This window comes from Zonotrichia leucophrys, chromosome 1 (assembly GCF_028769735.1).
Source record: "Zonotrichia leucophrys gambelii isolate GWCS_2022_RI chromosome 1, RI_Zleu_2.0, whole genome shotgun sequence".
Lineage (NCBI taxonomy): Eukaryota > Metazoa > Chordata > Aves > Passeriformes > Passerellidae > Zonotrichia > Zonotrichia leucophrys.
Genome location: NC_088169.1, coordinates 1,387,227 through 1,408,052, shown reverse-complemented (window position 1 = coordinate 1,408,052; position 20,826 = coordinate 1,387,227). Strand labels below are relative to the sequence as shown.

General features: G+C 49.8%; 1 protein-coding gene across 2 annotated transcripts; it reads left to right on the top strand.

Annotated features, from left to right (window-relative positions):
- The first annotated feature begins 839 nt into the window (after positions 1-839).
- IFNGR2 (interferon gamma receptor 2) lies at positions 840-20,345 on the top strand. 2 transcript variants are annotated; one of them, XM_064704473.1, is made up of 7 exons: positions 840-1,005; positions 6,302-6,428; positions 8,525-8,700; positions 12,256-12,404; positions 13,288-13,441; positions 14,092-14,246; positions 19,338-20,345. In XM_064704473.1, the coding sequence occupies exons 1-7, from the start codon at positions 936-938 to the stop codon at positions 19,554-19,556; spliced, it is 1,050 nt and encodes a 349-aa protein (XP_064560543.1). In that variant the 5' UTR covers positions 840-935; the 3' UTR covers positions 19,557-20,345. The 2 variants fall into 2 exon arrangements, with proteins under 2 accessions (XP_064560543.1, XP_064560535.1); XM_064704465.1 differs by having other exon boundaries at positions 13,285-13,441.
- The last annotated feature ends 481 nt before the right edge of the window (positions 20,346-20,826 follow it).

Sequence of the window (20,826 nt, the reverse complement as noted above, 5' to 3'; positions counted from 1 at the left end):
TGCAAAACCCAGAAATATTCTTGGGAAGAGTTGTGCCTTGCTTTTCTCTGTGAAGAGAAATGGGGTGACACCTAACCTTGCTCAGTTCCTTTGGTCAGCAGTCCTGCCAGTCCTGCGGACACAATTGTACCACTATTAATGATGATAACGATAATAATGATAATGATAATAATAATAATAATAGTAATAATAATACCACCAGCATGTTTCCCCTCTGAAGTGTTCAGGAGAGTATTTTGGCTGTGTTCAGGATGCACACAAAGTACCCCTCTACTTCAGCTGCTTTTAACCAAACCAGTGTTTTCGGTCACAATCTGCTGTCACTGGCTTCAGCTGGAGGTGTGTGGTCACTGTCACCATGGGCTGTAGGTGTTCAGTGTCACCAGGAGCTGCAGGTGTGTCTCAGTGTCACTACGGGCTGTAATTGTGGTTACTGTCACCAGGGGCTGCTGCCGTGCCCAGTGCAGCCGCAGAAACTCGGGCCGAGATATCCTCACATCAACCACAGGGACAGCGACAGGAAAAGGGGCAGGGGCCGTGACAGGGACATGAATAGCGATAGGGAGTGGATGGGGATGGGGATGGGGAGGGAGGCGGGGGCAGCAAGGGACGGGGGCAGGTACTCGGACAGGACAGGAGAAGGGGACAGAGACAAGGACAGGGGCAGGAGAAAGGGCAGGACAGGGCCGGGGCCCGGGGCAGCGCTGCGCTCCCGGCTGATCCCGGAGCCTGCGGGGCCCTCGGGCGGGGCCGGGCCGGGCTCAGCCCCCGGGGGCGGTGACGGTGGCAGAGGCGGTGACAGAGGCGGTGACAGGGGCGGAGCGGTGGCCGCGGCCGTGCGGGGTCGGAGCGTGCGGCCGCCGCAGCCCAGCCCGGCCCGGCCCGGCCCAGCCCGGCCCGGCCGCGCTCGGGGACACCCGCGGCCGAGCGGGGCCATGCGGGGCCGGGCTCCGCTCCGCTCCCTCCCGCTCCTGCTGCTCCTGCTGGTGCTGGGCTCGGCCGCAGGTGGGTGCGGGGCCGGGGAGTGCGGGGTTCCGTGTTTGTGGGGTTCGGGGGGATGCGAGGTTCGGTGTTTGTGAGGTTCGAGAGATTCGAGGTTCGGTGCCCGCGGGCTCCGGGTGCCCGCGGCGCGGTCTCGGTCCCCGCGCGGGGCCTGTGCCGGTGTCCCCTGTGCCTTCCCCCCGCCCTGGCTCTCAGGGCCCAGAGCAGCCGCTGGGGCCGGGCCGGGCTCAGCCGGTGTCCGGGACCGGTCCTGCCCCGTCCGGGCTCGCTCCTGCTCAGCCCGGGTTCGGTTCTGCCCGGCCCAGGTTCGCTCCTGCCCGGCCCGGGTTCGGTTCTGCCCTGCCCAGCCCGGGTTCGGCCCTGCCCGGTCCGGGTTCGGCCCTGCCCAGCCCAGGCTCGGCCCTGCCCGGCCCGGGTTCGGCCCAGCCCAGGCTCGGTTCTGTCCAGCCCCGGTGTGCGGCTCCCAGACCCCGCTGTGGTGGAGCCCTGGCCGGGCCGCCGGGGATTGTGTGGGGCTGTGGGCACCGTGCGGAGCTCGTGGCGTGGCGGGGATTTGGGAAGTGGCACATCCCGTTAAATGGCGTTTAAACGTGTGGATGGACGCCGGTTTGGGTTTGGGTTTGGTGGAAATGGCTCAGCAGGCTCGAGCTCTGTGACCCCGGCTCCAGGTGTGTCCCAGGGGAGCCGCTCTGCTCTGGAGCCAGGCTGGGAGAGCTGGGAATGTCCAACCTGGAGAGGAGAAGCTGCAGGGAGAGCTCAGAGCCCCTGGCAGGGCCTGAAGGGCTCCAGCAGAGCTGCAGAGGGACTGGGGACAAGGATGCAGGGACAGCACCCAGGGAATGGCTGCCAGTGCCAGAGGGCAGGGCTGGGTGGGATCTGGGCAATGAGGAATTGTTCCCTGGCAGGGTGGGCAGGCCCTGGCACAGGGTGCCCAGAGCAGCTGGGGCTGCCCCTGCATCCCTGGCAGTGCCCAAGGCCAGGCTGGACACTGGGGACAGTGGGAGGTGTCCCTGCCATGGCAGGGGTGGCACTGGGTGGGCTCTGAGGTCCCTCCCAGCCCAAATCAGTCTGGGATTCTGTGATTCCAAACCCCTGCATCCCTGGCAGTGCCCAAGGCCAGGTTGGACATGGGCTTGGAGCAGCCTGGCACAGTGGAAGGTGTCCCTGCCATGGCAGGGATGGGATGGGATAAGGTTTAAGATTCCTCCCAACCCAAACCACTCCACGATGGAACGAGCTGTGCACAGAATGTGGTGCTCGCTCTGGCACTCAGGCTCCCCATGAGTGCAGCACGTCCCATGTCCTGGTGGTGCCCACGGCCTGCCTGACCAGCCTGGCCCTGTGGGCCCTGTGGGGCTCTCTGCTGGTTCCAGACCCGCTGGCTGGACTGAGGCAAACCAGGGCAGGGCCTGCTGCCGACGGCATTGCTGGGTTTCATCCCATCAGCAGCCGAGGGACTTCCCAGGGAGCTCTGGGAATCCCAGAATCCCAAAATAGGTTGGATCAGGAAGGAGCTTGTAGCTGGTCTCATTCCAACCCCCTGCCATGGAAACCAATCTTGCACTATTCCTGAGAAGCCACTTTGTTGCGCTGGAACAGCAAAAGTCCGCACAAAATCCCCCAAAGCCCAGATTCCTGTTGTGCCAGGGCAGCAGGATGGCTGCCTGGGCTGATGCAGGGAAGGGATCGGGAATCCCTGAGGAGCAGCAGGAGCTGGGGCACCGAGGGGTCACCCGAGCCAGGCTGCTTTCACTGGCTGTGATTGTGGCTTCACACTCTGCTGTGAAAGTTCTGACTCGTGGTTTGAAATACCTTGAATCGTCTGAACAGCAGGAAAAAACAATCTGAGCCTCCTTGGGCTGCTGCTCTGAAAGGAGCAGCCCAGTGCAAACCGCTGCCGGGAGGGAAGGGACCTCTCTGCTTCCCCTGGCTGAGGGAGTTTGGGGTTTTGGGGGTGCTTGGCCCCGTGGGTGCTGTGTTTGAAGCATTCGCGTTGTTTTTTTAGGCCATGCAAACTCGAGATGAGGAGGAAGTTGAGTGAGTGCTTTCAGCAGTCGCAGTCCCTGCCCTGTGAGGGAGGGATCTGACAGAAATTCAGATTTCCCTGGCTGCTGAGGAGGAAGCAGCTCCTCAGCCTCGTGGCACCCTCGTGGCAGCCCTCAGAGGGCTGATGGGCCCTGGGGTGTTCTTGGTGAGCTCTGCAGTGCCTTTGATAATCTCTGCAGTGTTTTTGATGAGCTCTGCAATGTTTTTGAGGCTGCCAGGGGAAATGACTCATTTTTGAATGCAAAACAAGCAGCGTGCAGCCAGGGGATCCCAGACTGGGCTGGAGGGAGCTTAAAACCCCCCCTGCCATGGCAGGGACACCTCCCACTGTCCCCAGTGTCCAGCCTGGCCTTGGGCACTGCCAGGGATGCAGGGGCAGCCCCAGCTGCTCTGGGCACCCTGTGCCAGGGCCTGCCCACCCTGCCAGGGAACAATTCCTCATTGCCAACATCCCATCTCCCCTGTCCTTCACTGCTCTCGATTTGCTTTAAGGTGTGGTGGGAATTGCTGCCTGTGGTGTTTGGTTCTCAGAGCTTCCTGGGATTCTGCAGAACAGAGTGTGACAGAGGTCTGAGGGCACAGATGGTGTGAGATACCTCACCACGTGCCAGACCAGCGGCGAGAGTGCAAGAAAGGATCCGTGGGACTGGAACGTGAAAATTTCTCACCAGTTTAGAGACAGCTCCTTGGGGCCTTCAAAAAACACCTGGGAGGCGACTGGATTGGGAAACTGTGGACTCCACAGTTGGTTGGAAGCTGTGAGGATCTCCAGGTTGGAGCTGTGAGGATCTCCAGATTGGGAATCTATGAGGTTCCACAGTTGTTGGGAAGCTGTGAGGGATCTCCCACAGGTTGGAACTGTAGGGCCAGTTTGGTTTGGGAAGCTGTGAGGGATCTCCCAAGGTTGTTTGGATTATGAGGACTCCCCAGTTTGGGTTGGAAATGTGAGGGATCTCCCACAGGTTTGGGAAGCTGTGAGGGATCTCCCAGAGGTTTGGTTTGGGAAGCTGTGAGGGATCTCCCACAGGTTTGGTTTGGGAATCTATGAGGGATCTCCCAGAGGTTTGGTTTGGGAAGCTGTGAGGGATCTCCCAGAGGTTTGGGAAGCTGTGAGGGATCTCCCACAGGTTTGGTTTGGGAAACTGTGAGGGATCTCCCAGAGGTTTGGTTTGGGAAGCTGTGAGGGATCTCCCACAGTTGAGTGTATTCCAGGTTTGTTGGAACTGTGAGGGATCTCCCACAGGTTTGGTTTGGGAAGCTGTGAGGGATCTCCCACAGGTTTGGTTTGGGAAGCTGTGAGGGATCTCCCAGAGGTTTGGTTTGGGAAGCTGTGAGGGATCTCCCACAGGTTTGGTTTGGGAAGCTGTGAGGGATCTCCCAGAGGTTTGCAAAGCTGGACTAGCCATGTGTGTTCTGAGAGCTCTGCCTGAGGAATTATTGACAGGCCTGTGAGAAATTATTGACAGGCCTGATTAAACTTTGAGAGAAACACGGCCTGGCTTGGCTGTGTTTGAGGTCACCCTGTTCCACCCCTGCCAGGGACGGGGTTACCTCTCACTGTCCCAGATTGCTCCAGCCTGCTGCCCTTGGACATTTCCAGGAACGGGGCAGCCACAGCTTGTCTTGGAAAGCTAGAGCTCAACTCGTTATCTGGTACTTTGGACTTAGGGTTTAATGCAACTTGATGTAGAAATCAAAAAACCACAAGCTTTTTAACAGGAATCCACATTTCCACGTAAGCCTGGGCCGGAATTTGACTCGAGTCAAGCTTGATCTTCTGATCTCGTTGGTGTAAAAATTAACAGACTGTGTCTTAGGAGACCGTATTCTTCAGAGTTAAAAGTTACCTGCTGTGTTGTGGGGAATTTTGTCATGGCTTTGTCAGGCCCGGCTGGATGGTGGGAGCAGTGGGTGATCTGTGAAGTCCCTTCCAAGCCCACCATTCCCTGATTCTGTGGCTCTCACGGTGTGAGGAGTCGCTCCACACGGGGGGCAGAAGGAAAACCTTTGTTCCTGCAGGCTCCAGGAGAGATCCTGGGCTGCTGGGGCTGCACTGGGGCCTGGGCCGTGTCCTGCAGAGCTTTGGGCTCTGCTGTTCCTCCCTGGCTCCGGCTGCTCCCTCCCTTCTCCTCAGCCCCCATTTCCCATTTCTCTTTGCCCGTGCCTGCCCTCCAGCCCCTGCCTGGCTCTGTCCCTTTTTTGGCCATGTTTTGGCAGCTTTCTCCTCCCCTCCTGGGCTGTCAGTCTGTCCTTTCCTGTCCCACAGCTCTTCCTCCTTCTCTCCTGAGCAGGAGCTGGAGGCCGATGGTGGCTGCTGCAGTGTGAAAAATGCCAATCACTTGTTCTTAAAATTTAAAAAAGTTTAATAGTAATAAAAGGGTTATAAAAATAGCAATGTAATTAGAGTAATAATAATTTGGACAATTTGGATTAGGACAATATAAGACAATAAAAACAAATAGTTATGGATGCCCAGGTACCTTTTCTGGGCAAAATAAGCCCGAAAAAGGCCCCACGTTAACAGAGGATTAACTCTTAAAAACAATAAGCTGTTGCATATTCATACACCTCATCCATGATACATAAATTCCATTCAAACACAGGATTCTGGCTGGGCAGTGTCAGCTTCTTCCTTTGAATCCTAAGAGTGTCTTTATGCCTGAGCAGGCAGGAAGAAGTTCATTTCTTCTGATAATGGAGCAATAAATTCTCTTTCTCTGAAAGATTCAGGTGTCCTGTGGCTGCTATCTCACTGCCAGTCCTTTCTTTAAAAAAGTATCCTACATAGTCGAGTTTCTACTTTAACATTTTGTTATGACCTAAAACTATATTTATGGCTTCATGGGGGCCTGGGTGGGGTTTGTGGTTTTGTGCCAGGCTTGGTACTTTCAGCTTTATGTTCTTTATGGAATGAATAAAAACCAGGGAGTTGGAATTCATGGACACACAGAATCCCAGACTGGTTTGGGTTGGAAGGGACCCCAAATCCCACCCAGTGCCACCCCTGCCATGGCAGGGACACCTCCCACTGTCCCCAGTGCCCAGCCTGGCCTTGGGCACTGCCAGGGATGCAGGGGCAGCCCCAGCTGCTCTGGGCACCCTGTGCCAGGGCCCCTGGAAACAGAAGGAGAAGGAGGAGAAATGGTTTTACCTGCGAAGCAGTGAAAATTTAATACACAGTGATGGAATTTGGAAACCAGAATTTAGTTACATGGATGTTTCAATGACTTTTTTATTCCTCTTCTTCTTTTAGAAACTCCTCCCTATTTACCAGCCCCCCAAAATGTGGAGGTTTATTCCTACAACTTCCAGAGCTTGCTGAGGTGGTCTCCTGTTCCAGTGGAGAATGGCACAGTGCTGTACACAGCTGAGTACCAAACGTGAGTAAACAGTAAATAAACCCAACTCAATTTGTTCTAATCCAGGATAACAGCTGGTTTTAAAAAGCCCAGAAACCCTGAAAATGAATAAGCCCAGAATGAAAGGACGTTTTTTATCACAAATGTTTTTATGAATCTCCAAGAGCAGCTCCTGGTGAGTGACAGGTCCTTGGCCCATGAGTGTCCTCTGAGCTGAGGAGAGATTGCAGCCCTGAGGACACCCAGAGATGCTGCACAGGATTTTAGCCTTTCCTGATTCTCTCTGGCCAATTTAAATTTCCCCAGACTGAGGGGGGAAATGGTTAGTTTAACCCTTGTGAATGGGAGCTGTGTAACACATTCTTGTCTCACCAGAAGTGCCTGGGAGGGGGTGTGCTGTTCCAGGGGGCTGCACTGCCTGCTCTTGGTTTATTGTTGTCGTGGTTTGAAAAGCCAGGTGTCTGCAAGGAGGGCAGGAGCCTCCCCTGAAATGGGAAATGTAAACCCCCTTCCTCCAAATTATTATAAATTTGCTCTTGGTTTACTGTTATCTTGGTTGAAAGCCAGGTGTCAGTTAAGGAAGGCAGGAGCCTCCCCTGAAATGGAAAATGTAACCCCCCTCCTTCCAAATTATTGTCATTTTGAAATTAAGGGGCTCTCAGGCAAAGATATGGGAGTAGGAATAACAGTTCTTTACTAGGAAAAACTAAAAATAAAAATGCCAGAGTACAAAAAGAAGAAAACAAACCACTGGCCCCCTGTGTGTCAGGCTGGTGGCACAGCCCCAGTCAAAATATCCCTTTTTCAAGGGCAGGAAAATCACCTTAAAATCTTTTCCTGCCATTGATAAAAATCATGGGTGAGATAAAGAACACTGCCCGACCTGGTTTCAACAGACAATGATATGTTGGAGTTGAGATGGAGACCGTACAACGCCACACACTCCATTTCAGAAGGCTTCAAGCTGGTTTTATTTTAGCGTGGATGCTTTTTACACATTCTTACAAAGCTCAGAAGTTTACATTTTACTAATTGGTCAGGAGATACAAGCAGAGTGCTCATTGGAACGGGCAGTTGCAGATTTCTCTTGTTTATCCTTCTTCCTTTCTTGGTTTCTGTGTCAATGACCTTGGTGGAGTCTGTGCCCAGCTCTGGCCCCTCAGTTTGGGAAGGACATTGAGGCTTTTGAGTACATCCAGAGGGGCCAACGAGGCTGGAGAGGGAGCACAAACCCTGTGAGGAGCCCTGAGGGAGCTGGGGGTGCTCGGCCTGCAGAAAAGGAGACTCAGGGCTGCCCCCATCGCTCTGCACAGCTCCTGAAAGGGGCCTGTGCTCACCTGGGGCTGGGCTCTGTCTGCAGCAGCACTGACACACCCAGAGCACACAGCCTCGAGCTGCACCAAGGGAAATACAGGCTGGAGAGCAGGGAAAAGGTTTTTCCAGCCAGGGTGAGAAAGTTCTGGAATGGCTGCCCGGGGAGGGGGTGGAGTCCCCATGCCTGGGTGTGTTTAACAGAGCCTGGATGTGGCACTGGGGGCCAGGGTTTGGTTGGGGCTGGGCTGGACTCGATGGCCTTGGAGGTCTCTCCCAACCTGGTCATTCTGGGATTCTGTGAGCTCTGTGAAAACTCTTTCAGGGGTAAACCTGGGTCCTCTTACCATGGATCCTCTCACCATGGATCCTCTTACCATGGATCCTCTTACCAACCTTCTCTCTGGCTCACAGAAGTGCTGTAAAACCCCTTCCCCAGTGACAGAGCCCACACTGGTGACAGACCCCACACCGGTGACAGACCCCACACGGTGACAGAGCCCACATGGTGACAGACCCCACACCGGTGACAGAGCCCACACGGTGGCAGACCCCACACCGGTGACAGAGCCCACACTGGGACAGACCCCACACCGGTGACAGAGCCCACACAGTGACAGAGCCCACATGGTGACAGAGCCCACACTGGTGACAGACCCCACACCGGTGACAGACCCCACACGGTGACAGAGCCCACACTGGGGACAGACCCACATGGTGACAGACCCCACACCGGTGACAGAGCCCACACCCCTCTGCTCCCATCCGGCCCTCAGGCTCAGGGATGTGTTTGCTGTGCTCTGCAGAGGCTCCTGCAGGAACTGGAGCGACCTGGGCTGTGCACAGAGCCCCCAGCCCCAGTGCCGGTTCCCCCCCGAGCTGCAGCGGCGGCGCTGGACCATCCTGCTGCGGGTGCGCGCCGAGCTGGGCACGCTGGCATCGCCCTGGGCACACTGCCCTGCCTTCGTGGCTGAGAGAGACAGTGAGTGCTGGGGCAGCCTCATCCGGGGCTCTGGGTGTGCTGGGACACAAACAACAGTGAGTGCTGGGGATCAGCCTGGCTGGGACAAAGATAACAGTGAGTGCTGGGGATCAGCCTGCTCTGAGGGTCTGGGGGCTGCTGGGACACAAACCAACAGTGAGTGCTGGGGATCAGCCTGCTCTGAGGGTCTGGGGGCTGCTGGGACACAAACCAACAGTGAGTGCTGGGGATCAGCCTGCTCTGAGGGTCTGGGGGCTGCTGGGACACAAACCAACAGTGAGTGCTGGGGATCAGCCTGCTCTGGGGGTCTGGGGGCTGCTGGGACACAAACCAACAGTGAGTGCTGGGGATCAGCCTGCTCTGAGGGTCTGGGGTGTACTGGGACACAAACCAACAGTGAGTGCTGGGGATCAGCCTGCTCTGAGGGTCTGGGTGTGCTGGGACACAAACCAACAGTGAGTGCTGGGGATCAGCCTGATCCAGGGCTCTGGGTGTGCTGGGACACAAACCAACAGTGAGTGCTGGGGATCAGCCTGATCTGAGGGTCTGGGTGTGCTGGGACACAAACCAACAGTGAGTGCTGGGGATCAGCCTGATCCAGGGCTCTGGGAACAGCTGGGCTGCTGTGGTGGTGTTTGTGGGTCCCAGGATGAAGGAAGAGATGAGAATCTTGACTCCATGTTTCAGAAGGCTGATTTATTATTTTATGATATATATTGTATTAAAAGAAAATTGTGTACTAACACTATACTAAAGAAAGAGAAAAGATTCAGCAGAAAGCTTGGAAGGAATAGAAAGGAATGATAATACAATTTTGTGACTGAACAGAGAGTCTGAGCCAGCTGACTGTGATTGGCCATTAATTAGAAACAACCACACGAGACCAATCCCAGATGCACCTGTTGCATTCCACAGCAGCAGATAACCAATGTTTACATTTTGTTCCTGAGGCCTCTCAGCTTCTCAGGAGGAAAATCCTAGCAAAAGGATTTTTCAGAAAATATGTCCATGACAGGCTGCCTCTCTGGGCTCTGCTGGGACAGGGGTGCCCCAGGGAGCTGGGACAGAGGCCAGATGAGTTCAGAGGAATCAAGGGGATATTTATTGAAGGGCCTTTTGAGTGGTTTTGGGGTTAGCAGGGGGAATGACTCATTTCTAAATGCAAGATAATCAGTGTGCAGTCATGGCATCCCAGACTGGGCTGGAGGGACCCCAAATCCCACCCAGTGCCCCCCCTGCCATGGCAGGGACACCTCCCACTGTCCCCAGTGCCCAGCCTGGCCTTGGGCACTGCCAGGGATGCAGGGGCAGCCCCAGTCCTGGCTCTGCCCAGGGGGCTCCAATATGGAATCAAAGCAGGGCTTGGGCATGAGATGTCACATTTTTATAAGTTTTAGTCGATTTGCATACAGGAGCTGACTGTCCAACTAATAGCTGCAAATGATGAAGTTTCATCCTCCTTGCTCGCTTGCCCACCCTCATCTTTTCACGTTGTTTGTGCTTTGGGCCTGAAGTTTGAAGAGATTGTCCTTGAGTCTCCAACTAGAACATGATGGTTTTGTCTTCACCACTCTGTGAAAAGATGATAGTGAAAAGGATAATACAAAGCTTAATATAATTTAACATAACTTAATATACAGCTGAAAGCTGCACAGCAAAACAGAACAGAGAAACTTCAAACCCAGGGTATCAAGGGGATGGAGCTGTTATTGTCCCCAAGGACTGTGAGGCCTCGCCAGGGTTTGGTTCTGCTCTGCTCTCTCAGGTGTCACCAGAGGAGCCCCTGAGCCTCCTGGGGTGGTTGGACCTTCAGAGAGCCCCAGTGTTCTTTTGCTGGAGGATTTTCCACATTCTCATTTCCCCTCTCAGCTCTGCCCACACACACATCACAAACTCTCTGAGGCTGAACCACCTCCTTCTGCTGGACACATCCCTTTTCTGATAAACAAGAAGTGTCCTGAGAAATATAATTTGTCCTGATTAAATATAAATGGTTCAGATGAATAGAAATGTTCAGAGAAATAGAAATTGTTTATATTACAGTGTAGAAGTGTCAAGGCCACACTAAATCCCAGACTGGTTTGGGCTGGAGGGACCTCAGAGCCCACCCAGTGCCAGCCCTGCCATGGCAGGGACACCTCCCACTGTCCCCAGTGCCCAGCCTGGCCTGGGCACTGCCAGGGGTGCAGGGGCAGCCCCAGCCCCTCTGTGTGAGCAGGGTTGGTGCTGCTTTTCTGAGATCTGCTCTTTGCCCTGCTGTGCTTGGTTTTAGGATTAAGAAAAAAAGTAAATGTTCAGGTTCAAAAGTAGCTTTGAAATGGAACCTAAACAGGGAAGGGATTGAAGGGCTCTGCAGTCCCTGATCTCCCAGAGCTGCTGAGGGTGGGACACAGCACAGGCTGGGGGGACAGGAGGAACATTCTGGGGCATTCCTGTGTCACTGCCCTGCAGATCAGTTCCCAGAAACCAAACCCATGGCTCCTCCTTCAGTGGGGGATCAGAGGCGCTGGGTTTGAGGCACAGTGAGGAGCTGGTGCATGCAAGGAGGGATTTTTGCTGTTATTTCTGACAGCACTTTATTGGTGTTTTCATGATTTACACCTTGGAGCACTTCACAAAAGGATGTCACCAAGCTTATCCTGATGGACACATCAAAGCAAGCAGGGGAACACTCATCATTCCTCTTCCCATGTAGGGCCCAAACAGTGGTGGGGTTTTGGGGAGCATGGAGGGTGTGGCAGGTGATCAAAGGAAAAGAAAATAGAATGGTTTTATGGTCAGTAACTGCAGATAAACTGAGACACTTCAGAGCATCAGCTATTGGTTAATATTTACTGAATTTCCAGGAAAAGTTAAGCAAATATTGTAAATGCATAAAGTAGGCGGGGAGATGTTTGCCCTTTCCTGAGCAAAAGCTGTTGATATTTGGGGTGTGTGCTGAGAGTGTCCAGGGCAGGGAATGGGGCTGGGAAGGGGCTGCAGAATCCCTGAGGAGCTGGAGAATCCCTGAGGAGCGGGAGTAATGGGAATGGGAGAACCCCTAGCTGGAGGAGTCTGGAAAGGGGCTGCAGAATCCCTGAGGGAGCTGGAAGGGGGCTCTGCGAGGAATCCCTGAGGAGCTGGAAGGGGCTGCAGAATCCCTGAGGAGCTGGAAGGGGCTGGGGCTGGAGCAAAGGAGGCTCAGGGGCCCTCGTGGCTCTGCACAAGGCCCTGCCAGGAGGGCACAGCCGGGGGGGTCGGGCTCTGCTCGCAGGGAACAGGGACAGGAGCAGAGGGAGCGGCCTCAGGCTGGGCCAGGGCAGGCTCAGCTGGGACAGCAGCAGCAATTTGCCCATGGAAAGGGAGCTCAGGCCTTGGCAGGGGCTGCCCAGGGAGCTTTGCAGTGCCCATCCCTGCAGGTGTGCCCTGGAGGTGGCACTGAGTGCTCTGCGCTGGGCACAAGGTGCCCACGGGGCACAGCTGGCAGGGCTGTGCCAGCCCCAGGGATGTGGGTTCTGTGGGGCTGCAGGCAGCTGTGCAGCCCGGGGTTTCCCTGCTCTCTGTGTTTGCTTTCAGCCACTCTGGGCCCCCCCAGGGTGAACAATGTCAGTGCCAGCCCTGGCTCTCTGCTGCTCAGTGTGAGCCCCCCGTTCGCCCCCGAGGCCGGGGACATCCTGCAGTACCTCGTGTCCTACTGGGAGAACAGCACCGGTGCCACAGCAAAGGTCAGAGTCCTCTCACGTCTGTTCTTGGGGCTGAGGGCAGGACAGCAGTGGGGACAGGGATTGAGAGGATTCTGTGTGACACAGCGAGGGGCACCACGGGGGCTGTGGGTGCAGGGTGCTGCCCTTGGCACAAGGATTGCTGCACTTCCCAGCTTGGGAACTGGAAGAGATGAAACCCTCTGCACATCCAGGGACAGAGCTGCTGCCAGAGGTGACCCTGGGCTCCACAGCTCTCTGGGAAATCCCTCCTGCTCTGCTGGGGCTGGCTGTGCCTCAGCCCGGGGAGGGAGAGGGCAGGAACAGGCTGGGCTGAGCTGGGACCATCCCTGTGCATCCCAGCCCTCAGGTTTGGGATCATCGTGTGCTGCTCCTGCTGCTCCCTGGGAGTTGTGTTTGGTCAGGCCAGAGGTGCAGAGGAGCTGTTAAGCTTAAAAAAAAAAAAATAAAAAAGAGGAAGCTTCCAAATGACATCAATCTGAAGTCAAACACCTAAAAAACAGAAGTAAAAACATTTATTTACATCTCCCTTCTGCCTCAAGGTCTTTGTTAAATCATCTCCACTTCCTTCCTGCCTTGCAGCACCGTGTGTTTTTCTCACACAAGAACGCCTTCAGCTGACAGCCAGGAAAGGAGCCACTGTGGTTTCCTTTTCCCCTCCATTTCTCTGTGTTTTGCTCCCTACCTGAGCTGCTGCAGAAGCTGCATCAAAATTCCCAGAAAAACTGAAATATTCCACTGCTTCTGTTGTTTGGGAAACAGGAAGGAAAAATAAACATTGGGTTTCTTGAATGAGAAATTTAAATGGGGGAGGGATATTAGTGTTGAAAACTGGTCTGGTTTTTACTGTAACACCTTTTTTGTTGTGTGTGTGCCTTTCCAGCAGAAGCTAAGTGAAAGCAAGACACTATTCCAGATTGGAAATCTAAAGGAGTCAACACTTTATTGCTTCAGAGTTCAAGTGCAGCTGAGGATTTACTCAGGGCAGCTGTTGGAAGGGCTGCCCAGTGCCCCAGAGTGCCACAGGACTGCCCTCAGTGGTAGGGACTGGGGTCTCTGTGGGGTGGGAGGGGGTGGGACACGGGTCCTGCATGCCCTGGGCTGTCCCTGCCACCCCCTGTCAGTGTCACCAGTGCTGGGGGCACCAGGGCACCTCACTCCTGGCATCAGTGCCAGAAGAACCAGGAGTTTTCAGCCAGGCATGGAGGGAGTGGGGTACCTTGGTACCTTCTCCTTTTCCTTCCTAATCTGCTGGAAAATGGGATCAAGGGGCTCATCCCAAAGCTGGAGCCAGGCTGGGAGAGCTGGGGGTGCTCACCTGGAGAGGAGAAGCTGCAGGGAGAGCTCAGAGCCCTGGCAGGGCCTGAAGGGCTCCAGGAGAGCTGCAGAGGGACTGGGGACAAGGATGGAGGGACAGCACCCAGGGAATGGCTTCAAAGTAGGTGGGGATCTGGCAATGAGGAATTGTTCCCTGGCAGGGTGGGCAGGCCCTGGCACAGGGTGCCCAGAGCAGCTGGGGCTGCCCCTGCATCCCTGGCAGTGCCCAAGGCCAGGCTGGGCACTGGGGACAGTGGGAGGTGTCCCTGCCATGGCAGGGGGGGTTTAGGGTCCCTCCCAACCCCAACCATTCCATGATTCCATCCATGTGAACCTGCCATGTGTATTTGGAATTTTTTCCCTTCTTTTCCAGAGGCAACCCGAGCCGGGTACATCGTCCCCCTGTTTGTCCTGGCCTTGGTGGTTGCCAATCTGGCGGCAGCTGCTTTGCTGTTCCTGTGGAAACACCACCAGAAAATCAAATACTGGGCTCAGCCCCCTCTGGAAATCCCATCCCACTTCAAGGAGGTGCGTGGGGCCCGGGGGTTTCTCCTGCAGCACAGAAACTGGGGGAGCAGAGACGAGCAAGCGATGGCTCAGAATGTGCTTTGTGTCATCTCCCACTCCCTTCCTGTTTGCTGAGCTGAAAGTTCCTTCCTGTGCCTGCCTGGCCTTTCCTGGCAGCCTGGCTGCTCCTGCTCCTGCTCCTCTCTCTTTCTCACCATCTTTTGCCAGTATTTTTATTTCTTTCTCATTATTTTTTGCCACTATATTTATTTGTCACCATTTTTTTGCCACTCTTTTTATTTCTTTGTCACCTTCTGTCAGTCTATTGCTCTCCTGGCAAACCCAGCCTGACTGCTCCTGCTTCCTGCTCCTCTGTCACCATTTTTTGCCACTATTTTTATTTCTTTGTCACTATTCTTTGCCACTATTTTTATTTGTCACCGTTTTTTTGCCACTCTTTTTATTTCTTTGTCTCTCTTTCTGTCAGTCTATTGCTTTCCTAGCAAACTCAGCCTGGCTGCTCCTGCTCCTTTCTTTGTCAGTATTTTTGCCTCTGTTTCTATTTCTTTGTCACTATTTTTTTGCCACTATTTTTATTTCTTTCTCATTATTTTTTGGCCCCTATTTTTATTTCTTTGTCACCATTTTTTGCCACTATTTTAATTTCTTTATCACTTTTCCTATCAGTCTATTGCTTTCCTGGCAAACCCAGCGTGACTGCTCCTGTTTCCTGCTCCTCTGTCACTATTTTTTTTTGCCACTGTTTTTATTTCTTTTTCAATTTTTGGCCATTTATTTTTGTTATTTTGTCACCCATTTTATTTTTTCACACTATTTTTGATTTGCTTTGCCTCACTATTTTTTGCCACTATTTTAATTTCTTGTCACTTTTTTCTACGTTTTATTGCTTTTCCATCCCTGCAACCCAGCCTGGCTGCTCTTGCTCCTCTTTCTTTGTCATATTTTTTTTTCCTTGTCACATTTTTTGCCACTATTTTTATTTCTTTGCCACTATTTTTTGCCACTATTTTTATTTCTTTGTCACCATTTTTTGCCACTATTTTTATTTCTTTTTCACTTTTCCTATCAGTCTATTGCTTTCCTGGCAAACCCAGCCTGGCTGCTCCTGCTCCTCTTTCTTTGCCACTATTTTTATTTCCTTGTCACCATTTTTTGCCATTATTTTCATTTCATTGTCACCATGTTTTTGCCACTGTTTTTATTTCTTTGTCCCTATTTTTTGCCACTGTTTTTATTTAATTGTCACCATTTTTGACAATTAAATTTTTATTTCTTTGTCACTCTTTCACTGTCAGGCCCTGGCTCCAGGCTGGGGCTCAGAGGTTTTGTGACACAAGGGTTGAGCAGCTCTGCACAAGCCAACCCAGGATATTTGAAATATTTTTATTTTTGGGATTATTTTGACACCTCAGGATGATCTCCAGGGGCTGTTCCTGGGCAATTCCTCTTTTTGATTTTCGCAGGGCTCAGAGGAAAAGCTCAGACATTTCTGGGTTAAACCACGTGGTTTCAGTGCTGCTCTTCTTCCTCTTTTTCCCTTGCACCAGCAGCAGCCCTCAAGCAGAGCTTTGGTGTAAAACTTTTTATTCAGCATAAAATTCTGGGTTTTTTAAAAGGTTTTATTTGTGTGCAGCTCATGGGGGTGAATATTTTGTGTCTGTCCTGTGGTTCTGGAAGAGAATTCCCAGCTTTGTGTAGCTGAAGGAACCCAGAGTGAAGAATTTTCATAGGGGTCACTTGTCCAGGGAAGTGATCTCATTTAGGGCAAAAATTCCATGTGCAGTGTGTTAAAATGGCAAAAAATCCTTGTGCAGGGTATGAAAATAATGAAAAAAATTCTTGTGCAATGATTAAAATAGTAAAAAAAAAAAAAATCCCTGTAATTATATTAAAATAGTAAAAAAAAAATCTTTGTGCAGGGTATTAAAATAATGAAAAAAATCCTTGATTCTTTACAGTGATTTACAATCATTTTTTACAATTATTAAAATAGAAAAAAAATTGCCCTGTAATTATATTAAAATAGTAAAAAAATCCTTGTGCAGGGTATGAAAATAATGAAAAAAAATTCTTGTGCAATGATTAAAATAGTAAAAAAAAAAATCCCTGTAATTATATTAAAATAGTAAAAAAAAAATCTTTGTGCAGGGTATGAAAATAATGAAAAAAATCCTTGTACAATGATTAAAATAGTAAAAAAAAAAAAAATCCCTGTAATTATATTAAAATAGTAAAAAAAAAAATCTTTGTGCAGGGTATGAAAATAATGAAAAAAATCCTTGTACAATGATTAAAATAGTAAAAAAAAATAAACCCCTGTAATTATATTAAAATAGTAAAAAAAAATCTTTGTGCAGGGTATTAAAATAATGAAAAAAATCCTCGATTCTTTACAGTGATTTACAATCATTTTTTACAATTATTAAAATAGAAAAAAAAATGCCCTGTAATTATATTAAAATAGTAAAAAAATCCTTGTGCAGGGTATGAAAATAATGAAAAAAATTCCTTGTACCATGATTAAAATAGTAAAAAAAAATCCCTGTAATTATATTAAAATAGTAAAAAAAAATCTTTGTACAGGGTATTAAAATAATGAAAAAAATCCTTGTACAGTGATTAAAATAGTAAAAAAAATATCCCTGTAATTATATTAAAATAGTAAAAAAAAAAAATCCCTGTAATTATATTAAAATAGTAAAAAAAAAATCTTTGTGCAGGGTATTAAAATAATGAAAAAAATCCTTGATTCTTTACAGTGATTTACAATCATTTTTTACAATTATTAAAATAGAAAAAAAATTGCCCTGTAATTATATTAAAATAGTAAAAAAATCTTTGTGCAGGGTATGAAAATAATGAAAAAAAATCCTTGTGCAATGATTAAAATAGTAAAAAAAAAAATCTCTGTAATTATATTAAAATAGTAAAAAAATCTTTGTGCAGGGTATGAAAATAATGAAAAAAATTCTTGTACCATGATTAAAATAGTAAAAAAAAATCCCTGTAATTATAATAAAATAGTAAAATATCCTTGTGCAGGGTATTAAAATAGTAAAAATACTCTCCTGGGGGCACTGGCTCTGTGCCAGGCCTAAACCATGACATACAGATTATTAAAATAGTAAAAAAAAAATCTCCTTGTACAGAGTATTAAAGCAGTAAAAAAATTGTGTAGGGTATTACATTAATTAAAAACTCTTTGTAGAAGATATTAAAATAATTAATAAATAATTGAGCAAGATATTAAGAGTAAAAAATCCCTGTAATTATATTTAAATAGTAAAATATCCTTGTATAGGGTATTAAAGCAGTAAAAAGATTGTGTAGGGTATTAAAATAATTAAAAACTACTTGTACAAGGTATTAAAATAACTAAAAATTCATTGTGCAGGGTATTAAAACACTAAAAAAATTAAGTATGTTAAAATAGTAAAATATCCTTGTACAGGGTATTAAAAAATAATAATTTAAAAATCCTTGTACAGGATAAGAAAATAGTAAAAAAATCTTTGTTCAGAGTATTCATATAGTAAAAATTTTTGTACAGGGTATTAATAATAATAAAATAATCCTTGTATGGGATAATAACAATAAAAAATCTTTTTAGAGGGTAATAAAGTAAGAAAGAAAATTAAGTAAGAAACTCCTTATATAGAGTATTAAAATAGCTTAAAAATAATTGTTCTGGGTTTAAAAATCATTTTTAAAATAACTGTACAGGGTCTTATTCATAATAAAAAAGTTGTGCTGGGTATTAAAATAATAATAAAAAAGAATTGTGCAGGGTGTTCAGACATTGCAGCCTGGCATGCAAAGGACCTGCCAGGACTGAGGCTCCTCCTTGTTCTGAATTTCTGAATCTGAATTTCCCAGATTAATGAGCAGCAACAGGGCCTGGCAGAGGGCTGAAAATGTGAATTAATAAATTAATAATAAATAAATAATAATTAAATAAATTAATAAATGGGATCAGCCTGGGATGGGGCAGGACAGAAAGGAGAAGGGAACTGGCAGAGTGTTTAAAATGTGAATTAATAAATGGGATCAGCCAGGGATGGGGCAGGACAGAGGGGAGAAGAAGGAAAAGCAGGAAACTGGATGTTTAAAATGTGAATTAATAAATGGGATCAGCCTGGGATGGGGCAGGACAGAAAGGAGAAGAAGGGAACAGGCAGAGTATTTAAAATGTGGATTGCTAGAGTGTTTAAAATGTGAATTAATAAAAGGGATCAGCCTGGGACGGGGCAGGACAGAGGGGAGAAGAAGGAAAAGCAGGAAACTGGATGTTTAAAATGTGAATTAATAAAAGGGATCAGCCTGGGATGGGGCAGGACAGAAAGGAGAAGAAGGGAACAGGCAGAGTATTTAAAATGTGGATTGCTAGAGTGTTTAAAATGTGAATTAATAAATGGGATCAGCCTGGGATGGAGCAGGACAGAAAGGAGAAGGGAACTGGCAGAGTGTTTAAAATGTGAATTAATAAAAGGGATCAGCCTGGGATGGGGCAGGACAGAGAGCAGAGGGGCTCATTGGCGTTGTGGTGGCTGCAGAGGAAGTGGAGCCTGAATCAAACCTGATTTAATTTGTATCATTTTTCTGGAGCTGCTTGCTTTGGTTACCAGCCTTGATTTGATTTATTCCCATTGCTGCAGGTGCTGCATTTCTGCAGGGGCTGCATTGCTGCAGGTGCTGCATGGCTGCAGCTGAGCATCTCCAGCTGCAAGGGGTTTGCTCCTGACTCAAAGGGATTTCAGCTGACATGGGAAGTCAAAATTTATTAAAAATTTATTAAAAAAAAACAACCAAAAATTTATTAAAAAAATTATTAAAAAACCAACCAAAATTTATTAAAAAAAAACAACCAAAAAAAACCCCAAAAAGCCAATGAGGAACTGCAGCTGCTTTAACTCACCTGAAGGGATATTGGAGGGATAATTGCTTTATTTCCCCCACAGAAAGAAGGGTTTTTTTTACCATTTTCCTTGTTTGGTTTTAAGGAAGCCCAGGATGGGATATTGGGGTGGCAGCTCCTGCTGTGGCCTCTGGGGTTTCTGACAGGCCCTGCCCTGGTGTTTTGTGTTTCCCCAGTTCCTGAGGGAGCCGGGCTGGGCTGGCCTGGAGGAGCTGCACAGCCCTGCTGAGGAGGAGCCCCAGCCCCTGGTGCTTGGAGAGGAACCCGGCCAGGACGGGGAGGATCCTCCAGCCAACACCTGCAGGGCCACCCCAGGCAGTGCCACCTGCGCTGGGGCTGCTGCCAGGACAGGCCTGAACACAGGAACAGAGCCTGGGACAGCAGGAGAATGCTGAACACGAACCCCTGGGACAGCAGGAGAATGCTGAACAGGAACCCCTGGGATTGCAGGAGAATCCTGAACAGGAACCCCTGGGATTGCAGGAGGATGCTGAACAGGAACCCCTGGGATTGCAGGAGCTCCCTGGGGCCGCAGGACCATCCTGAACCCAGCCCCTGATGCTGCAGGGTCTCTTGCAGGGTCTCTGCCCAGCTCTCCCAGCCCCTCACTGGCAAGAGGGAAGGTGGAAGGGAAGGAACACTAAACTGCCTGGAGCCAAGGATGAAAGGGTGAATTGCCACCCCAGCTTGGAGGAATAACTGCACTTTATTGATGTGGGGTGAGCTGGGAATTTTCAGGGAGTGAATTCCATTGACGCTGTTTGGTGTCTGCTGGCAATAACACTCCCATCATACCCACCCCAGTCTGCTTTCCTGGCTCATTTTGAGTGCAGGACTAACTCAAAAGGAGTTGGTGGGTACTTGTCTGGGGTTCAGCTGTGCCAGGAGCCCCTCCCAGAGGTCTCTGCCCTTATCTGCCTCCTCCCACCCTCCTGCAGCTTTAATCTGCTGCTGCAGCCCGGCAGGGCCCTGCACACCACAACGGACCTGAGAGGAATTTTATTCCGAGCTTTTCCAATTTTATCATCCCCTGTCAGACACTAAAACCTCTTGCTGAGCACCAGAAGAAGAGAAGTTGACTGAGAGTTTTGGTTTTAGTGCCTTAAAGCAGAAGAGCCCAAGTTGAACCCCACATCACCCCTGTGGGGTCTGGAATGTCCAATAAAGCACAAAGAACAAGTGAAGCTCTTCTGTACCAAAAAAAAAAGAGATTATATTTTTTCCGTGGGTTTGATATAAATTGTTTAAAAAACCAATAAAAAATGTGGGGTTTGTGTAAGTGCCTGGTTGGAGGGCCCTGGCAGAGCTGAGGTGCCACTGTCCCAGCCCTTCCAGAACAGCCCAGGCCAGCAGCTGCCAGAAACTTCATCAGGTGCAGAACAGATCCGATCCTTGGGATCACACAGGGAGCATCAGGTGTTCCCTTGGGGAGCAGATCCAACCCTTGGGATCACACAGGGTGCATCAGGTGTTCCCTTGGGGAACAGATCTGATCCTTGGGATCACACAGGGAGCATCAGGTGTTCCCCCAACCCCTTGGGATCACACAGGGTGCATCAGGTGCAGAACAGATCCAACCCTTGGGATCACACAGGGTGCATCAGGTGTTCCCTTGGGGAACAGATCTGATCCTTGGGATCACACAGGGTGCATCAGGTGTTCCCT

Excerpts from the sequence above, each read along its gene's own strand:
- IFNGR2 (XM_064704465.1), top strand. The coding sequence starts at position 936 with ATGCGGGGCCGGGCTCCGCTCCGCTCCCTCCCGCTCCTGCTGCTCCTG. Across the intron at positions 1,006-6,301 it reads GGTGCTGGGCTCGGCCGCAG|AAACTCCTCCCTATTTACCA; the intron begins GTGGGTGCGGGG and ends TTCTTCTTTTAG. Across the intron at positions 8,701-12,255 it reads CTTCGTGGCTGAGAGAGACA|CCACTCTGGGCCCCCCCAGG; the intron begins GTGAGTGCTGGG and ends GTTTGCTTTCAG.